Source organism: Salvelinus alpinus, chromosome 23 (genome assembly GCF_045679555.1).
Source record: "Salvelinus alpinus chromosome 23, SLU_Salpinus.1, whole genome shotgun sequence".
NCBI lineage: Eukaryota > Metazoa > Chordata > Actinopteri > Salmoniformes > Salmonidae > Salvelinus > Salvelinus alpinus.
The window spans coordinates 46,184,247-46,191,534 of record NC_092108.1 but is presented as its reverse complement, the minus strand read 5'-3'; the positions used below and the strand labels follow the sequence as shown (position 1 = coordinate 46,191,534).

The 7,288-nt window shown below is 42.6% G+C and overlaps 1 protein-coding gene across 1 annotated transcript in view; it reads right to left on the bottom strand.

Moving 5' to 3' along the window:
• Positions 1–984: 984 nt before the first annotated feature.
• Positions 985–7,288, bottom strand: part of fam49ba (family with sequence similarity 49 member Ba) — a 46,944-nt gene continuing 40,640 nt past the window's right edge. Inside the window, exons 7-11 of the mRNA XM_071362570.1 lie at positions 4,785–4,901; positions 4,306–4,385; positions 3,960–4,086; positions 3,461–3,531; positions 985–1,479 (exon numbers count right to left, since the gene is read on the bottom strand). Coding sequence (XP_071218671.1) covers positions 1,410–1,479; positions 3,461–3,531; positions 3,960–4,086; positions 4,306–4,385; positions 4,785–4,901 — 465 coding nt within the window. The 3' untranslated portion in view covers positions 985–1,409. The remainder of the gene's footprint in view (positions 1,480–3,460; positions 3,532–3,959; positions 4,087–4,305; positions 4,386–4,784; positions 4,902–7,288) is intronic.

The following is a 7,288-nucleotide window of genomic DNA, read 5'->3' as shown; positions in this document are numbered from 1 at the left end:
ACCGGAGGGGTCTAAATCGGGAGTTACATACCAAACGTCAGCAAACAGGTAACACAAACAAAAAACGATTCATGCAGAAGCGGGGAACAGAGCTGGGGAACTGACAAATATAGGGGAGGTAATAAACAGGTGATTGAGTGAGTCCAGGTGAGTCCAATATCGCTGATGCGCGTGACGAGGGAAGGCAGGTGTGCGTAATGGATGATAGGAGTGCGTGATGCAGGGCAGCCTGGCGCCCTCAAGCGCAAGGGGGGGAGAGCGGAAGCAGACGTGACACATTTGCGGTTCTCTAACTGCTTTACACATCTGAGGCCCAAGCAGATCTTGTCTGCTAAATGAACTAGTGTAGCCCACAGCTATTTGGCATAGCCAGATCAGGAGCTAACAGAAGGACAACTCAAAAGTATGCTATTCTGTTCTTCAGAAATAGACTACATTTTCTTATCATGTTTCTTATAAATAAATAATGGATTTATTGTGAAGGTGTAGGCTATATAACATGGATTGATTAGACTTCGTGAAATGTAGATGTTCTAAAGGTCTGCATTAGTGACTTGTTAGGCTATGTGTGGAAGCCAGGAGATGCTAAATGTGTTTGTTAATTAATGGTCAATTACCGTGAGACTGACAGTTATTTGCGTGACAATCACCGGCTGACTACATTTTGTGACCGCCACAGCCCTAGTTGTGTCAATGCCAGGCTGTAAAATAAAGTGTTACCAAATGATCCATTAATCCTACATTGTTTCATAAAAACGACTAAATGGCCTAGGACTGCGTTTCCGAGAAAGTGTTTCCCAAACTGTTCATGTTTCTCATGATCCTAGGCAGGAGGGGGAATTTAGAAGGGAGGAGGAGGTCCTAGGGTGGGGTATTCATAAGGGAAATAGTTTGTACTTATTAAATAGTGAGATAAGAGTCAGTAATGGTGACACATTCTTTGACCCAGTAAATCTATTAAGAAATAAATGATCAGAGAAAAGCTTTAGAAAAATCACCAAAGCTTTATTTTCCCTTTCACATGAATTGTCATTCAAAAATAACTTGACATTATATTATACAAATACTAACTGTAAAAAAAAATCTAATACAAGATTTATGCTGCCATCATATAAAATGAAGTCCCTTGAGCAGTATCTTCAATAAAGTACCTCATACTGTGAAATTATTACAAATGATTATCGTTTCAGTCAAAATGTTCCAGTGAAATGACTTTTCTGACTGATCCAAAAATGTCCAAACATCCAGCTGATGAGACACTAAGTCAGTAGCTGCTACTTGATATGGCCTTGTTTCATTAATGATTTCTTTACAACAGTACCAAACATGGTGCCTTAACGCTCACTGGAAACAGAAGATCATCTTTATTCCAGAAACTACAGAGCGCTGGACGCTCTTTAAACATTCTCTCAGTTAACTTGCAACATATTTTTGATTTGCTTGGAGGTAGTCTCGTCATTCAGATGTTTTGTTGTGTACCTGAATGTGAAGAAAGAGAGTACAGTCTGAGCATCTATCCAAAACAACACTAGTATTACCTAAAAACAATATTAACATTAGATTGCAGCTAAATGGTTTAAATCGTCTTATTAACATCCACATATTTGCTCTGAAGAATTGCTGAGTAATTTGATGTCCTGATGGAAAGGTCTGGACTCTAGGGTAAGATAACATAGATAAGAAAGCATTTTATTGTCTGCTTCACAGGAATGTGCCTCATAAATAAACTCCTTACAGGACATAAAAATAGATAACATACAACATACAAAAACATATGGCGGGCAGGGGACAGAACAGAGTGGCTTAGTCGGTGTAAAATATCATCACTTCTGGCGAAACAGTGTTCAAGGACAAATCAACAACATGCTAGTATAGTAGTGGCCTGAGGGCACACACTTAATGTGTTATAGCTGCTGCCTTACCAGGAACTAACCGGGATCCTTGATAAATACAAATACAAAACACAAACAATGTAATATAACATGGGTGGACAACTTCAGTCATGGGTGGCTGCAATGCCAAACTCTTACACATCTGATTAATCTAATCATGGTCAACTTTGAAGAGCCATACATTGGTTGATTACATGAGTCAGGTGTGTTAGTGTGGCCCTTTAGGGCTGAAGTTGTGACCCCTGTCATTGAAAAGGAATTTAACATGTAGTTAGCATGTAAGTACAAACACGCTATTATACATCTGGACATTGGGCATCTCCGGCGCGGCCCACGCTTGGATTGCGTCCTACCTGACAGGTCGCTCCTACCAGGTGGCGTGGCGAGAATCTGTCTCCGCACCACGTGCTCTCACCACTGGTGTCCCCCAGGGCTCTGTTCTAGGCCCTCTCCTATTCTCGCTATACACCAAGTCACTTGGCTCTGTCATATCCTCACATGGTCTCTCCTATCATTGCTATGCAGACGACACACAATTAATCTTCTCCTTTCCCCCCTCTGATAACCAGGTGGTGAATCGCATCTCTGCATGTCTGGCAGACATATCAGTGTGGATGACGGATCACCACCTCAAGCTGAACCTCGGCAAGACGGAGCTGCTCTTCCTCCCGGGGAAGGACTGCCCGTTCCATGATCTCGCCATCACGGTTGACAACTCCATTGTGTCCTCCTCCCAGAGTGCTAAGAACCTTGGCGTGATCCTGGACAACACCCTGTCGTTCTCAACTAACATCAAGGCGGTGACCCGTTCCTGTAGGTTCATGCTCTACAACATTCGCAGAGTACGACCCTGCCTCACGCAGGAAGCGGCGCAGGTCCTAATCCAGGCACTTGTCATCTCCCGTCTGGATTACTGCAACTCGCTGTTGGCTGGGCTCCCTGCCTGTGCCATTAAACCCCTACAACTCATCCAGAACGCCGCAGCCCGTCTGGTGTTCAACTTTCCCAAGTTCTCTCACGTCACCCCGCTCCTCCGCTCTCTCCACTGGCTTCCAGTTGAAGCTCGCATCCGCTACAAGACCATGGTGCTTGCCTACGGAGCTGTGAGGGGAACGGCACCTCCGTACCTTCAGGCTCTGATCAGGCCCTACACCCAAACAAGGGCACTGCGTTCATCCACCTCTGGCCTGCTCGCCTCCCTACCTCTGAGGAAGTACAGTTCCCGCTCAGCCCAGTCAAAACTGTTCGCTGCTCTGGCACCCCAATGGTGGAACAAACTCCCTCACGACGCCAGGTCAGCGGAGTCAATCACCACCTTCCGGAGACACCTGAAACCCCACCTCTTTAAGGAATACCTAGGATAGGATAAAGTAATCCTTCTAACCCCCCCCCTTAAAAGAGTTAGATGCACTATTGTAAAGTGGTTGTTCCACTGGATATCATAAGGTGAATGCACCAATTTGTAAGTCGCTCTGGATAAGAGCGTCTGCTAAATGACTTAAATGTAAATGTAATACATTCAAGGTGGCAGATAACCACAGCATGTATAGGAAAGAGATGCCACTTACCTGAGAGCGTTTAGCAGGCCTTCCACACTGCTTTGAGGCTGATCCTTTAAGACTTTGATGCACCCTTTCATCTATACCAAAACAAAGTCAGTTACACATTTATGGTTCCATATGTCAGTGTCCCTGTATGTATTCCTGTGGGATCCCTAGGAGGTGCACATTTTTGTTTTAGCCCAGCAGTAACACACCTGATTCAACTAACCATGGGCTGGTTGTTAGTGGATTATTTAATTTGTGTTGTTGGACTAGAACAACGTTTCCCCTCCCTGGTGATACAACAGTGATATATTACGTCGCTTTTCAGATATGACAATGTCTGGGGCTGTGTGTATTACGCACCTCAGAGTAGGAGTGCTGATTAAGGATCAGTTTGGCCTTTTAGATCACAATGAATCAGATTACATAGACAGGGGAGACCTGATCCTAGATCAGCAGTCCTACCCTGAGACGCTTGATACATACGGCCACAATAAATGTCATAAGAACTCTGTTAACGCACCTCGATCTTGGAGGACTTGACGAAGGCTCCAGCAGGGTGAACATAGTCATAAAGAATGATCACTCCCACCATCACACGCAAACAGAAGGACACAGTATCCTCGCTGGCAAAACGGCTACGGTATTCCCTGTGGACGCACACACACACAAACACGTGTGCGCAAAGACAAAAAACAAACAGCATTTTTAGATAATGTTTACTGTTCAAAGAAATGAAACTTCAAAGCAGATGCAACAAAGCAGACAGACTTCATGGTAGAAAGTACAGTACAGAATCATTTGTGATCTGATTTTCTGAATGTCACAGAGGGGAAAATAAATTGGATTAGAAAAGAGGTCTGTCTCACGGCGTTTCCAGCATGACTTTGCATACGCTGGCCATCGTGCACAAGCAGTCCGTTGTGTTTTCAATGGGTAGATCTGTGTTCTGGTCAAATCAACAGAAAACACCATCTTATTGACACAGCTTTTATTACCATTTTCATTGATGTTTTCCTAAAGCAAAACAGCCCTAAACGGTGCAATTTTATTTGACTGTGCGATACTGTTTAAAGAAAAACTGCTGTACGATAAGCCAGAAGATGAGAATAAACTACGTAGATAACACATTTTGCCATGTCTGTTTTCCATGATCACTGTCAAAGAAACGGATACTGTAGCTCCCTCTTTATCTGTATCAGAGACAGACGCTGCCCTGATCCATGACATTTGGCAAATTACAATTCAACTGAAGTCAACAAGTTGTCCAGTGAACTGCCTATCCATGACTTTCACACTATGAAATAGGAGCTATTATTCTTAATCAATGTAACGCTTTTTCACTTACGTCTGAAACAAACTTTGTTGTAGCGTCGCTTAGCGTTTTCAGCATGGGCGTGGCATTGGCGTAGAACAGAGACATCCGATTGGCCAGCTCGTTGTTGACTTCGTTCTCCTCCTCTGCCTGAAAGCAAAAGAGTTGGGCCAGGATTTAATCAGATCAGCGGTAACCCGTGTTAGCAGACAAACACGTAGCTTTTTTCCCCGGCGGTGTCTGAGATGTAACTGCGTTAGAGCTGTCAAATCGGTGACAGCATGGCTGCTCTTATGGTCATTGTCACAAAACCACACCGTCCTTATAACCCACAAGAGTTACAAGTTCTAAACAAGAAAGTCAGGCTATCTAGAAATAATGACACTCAAATGTAAAATCATTAAAGAAACTAATAAGGATTTCTATCAGCCTAATTGAGTACATCATGCATTCCTGTGTTCAAACTTGTAATGTGGCTGCATGGGATTTCTACTAATGCGACTCAGTGAATCCAATGGCAATGTCCGCGATAAGTAACGTAAGGGGCCGCTTGTGTATTTGACAGCTCTAATGTAGTTACACCTCAGACACCGCCTAAACAACAGCAATGAAAAGCTATGTGTTTGTTGGCTAACATGTGTTACGGCTGATCTAATTGAATCCTGGCCTTGGTGTCTTTCAAACAAAAATAGAATTGAAAGAAGTATACAATAGGATTAGTGCTGTTAGGATGTTAGAAATGTTTTATCGTTCTTTAAAAAGTACTTTTAAAAGTGTTAATATAACACCATACTTCACAAGAAGGCCGGACGGAAAAACACCAGCATCAAAACCTATGGCTATATCCTTAAATATTGCAATTTACAAATATTTAATTTAGTATATCATTTCAAATTCGTATGCAAAATACAGTTGAAGTTGGAAGTTTACATAGACTTAGGTTGGAGTCATTAAACATATTTTTTATGTTTGGAGGAAAAAGGAGGAGGCTTGCAAGCCGAAGAACACCACCCCAACCGTGAAGCACGGGGGTGGCAGCATCATGTTGTGGAGCTGCTTTGCTGCAGGAGGGACTGGTGCACTTCACAAAATAGATGGCATCATAAGGCAGGAAAATTACGTGGATATATTGAAGCAACATCTCAAGACATCAGTCAGGAAGTTAAAGCTTGGTTGCAAATGGGTCTTCCAAATGGACAATGACCCCAAGCATACTTCCAAAGTTGTGGCAAAATGGCTTAAGGACAAAAAAGTCAAGGTATTGGAGTGGCCATCACAAAGCCCTGACCTCAATCCTATAGAAAATTTGTGGGCAGAACTGAAAAAACATGTGCGAGCAAGGAGGCCTGCAAACCTGACTCAAACCAGCTCTGTCAGGAGAAATGGGCCAAAATTCACCCAACTTATTGTGGGAAGCTTGTGGAAGGCTACCCGAAACGTTTGACCCAAGTTAATTTAAAGGCAATGCTACCAAATACTAATTGAGTGTATGTAAACTTCTGACCCACTGGGAATGTGATGAAAGAAATAAAAGCTGAAATAAATCATTCTCTCTACTATTATTCTGACATTTCACATTCTTCAAATAAAGTGGTGATCCTAACTGACCCAATACAGTGATTTTTTACTAGGATTAACTTCTTGCGACTACAGGGGGTGCTGTTCCGAATTAGCATTTTGTCGTCTCCAAATTAAACTGCCTAGTACTCAATTCTTGCTCGTACAATATGCATATTATTAATTATATTGGATAGAAAACACCTTCTAGTTTCATACAACGTTGAAATTATGTCTGTGGGTGACCCAGAAAAATTTCTACAGCGAAATCCATGACAGACAGTGAAAGGTCTGAGAGCGAAGCTCTGGTTTCAGATCAGTTTTTAAGGTCTCTGTCTATCCTATGGCACGACACGAACTGCACCCGCCTTCCCCTGGATGTCAGTAACCAATGAGAAGTGGAATGGGCCTTCTAGGTAGCTCTCAGAGGTTATAAAACACCAAGGAGTGAGAGTAGCCCCCCTTTCGACGCAAGCCCTTACGCAGGATGGGACCTCCGGACGCCATTTTCACAGGCTCGGTTATCAACTTGAAATGTATCCGTCTGTAATTTAATTCGATATAGGACTTAGAAACATCATAAGGTAGTTAATTTAAACCGTTTTATAGCAATTTATATCCGTTTAGTGCGATTCTGAGGAATTTCTTTGTCGTGCACTTTCTAGCTTTGGGAACGTTTCGCGGTCTCGGTCGTTGTTAGTGGACATTTCGAAGGACAGAGGACATCTATCGACCAAAAGACGTTTATAACATAGAAAGGATACATTGCCCAAGAATATGATGGAAGATCAGCTCAAAGTAAGCAATATTTAATATGATAAACCGTGTTTCTGTCGAAATATTTTAAACGCATACATCGCCATTTTGTTTTGTATAGCTTCACTTGGCCAACCCTGTATTGAAAAGTAAGGATAATTTTAAAAATGTAAATCAGCGGTTGCATTAAGAACTAATTTGTCTTTCGATTCCTGTCAACCCTG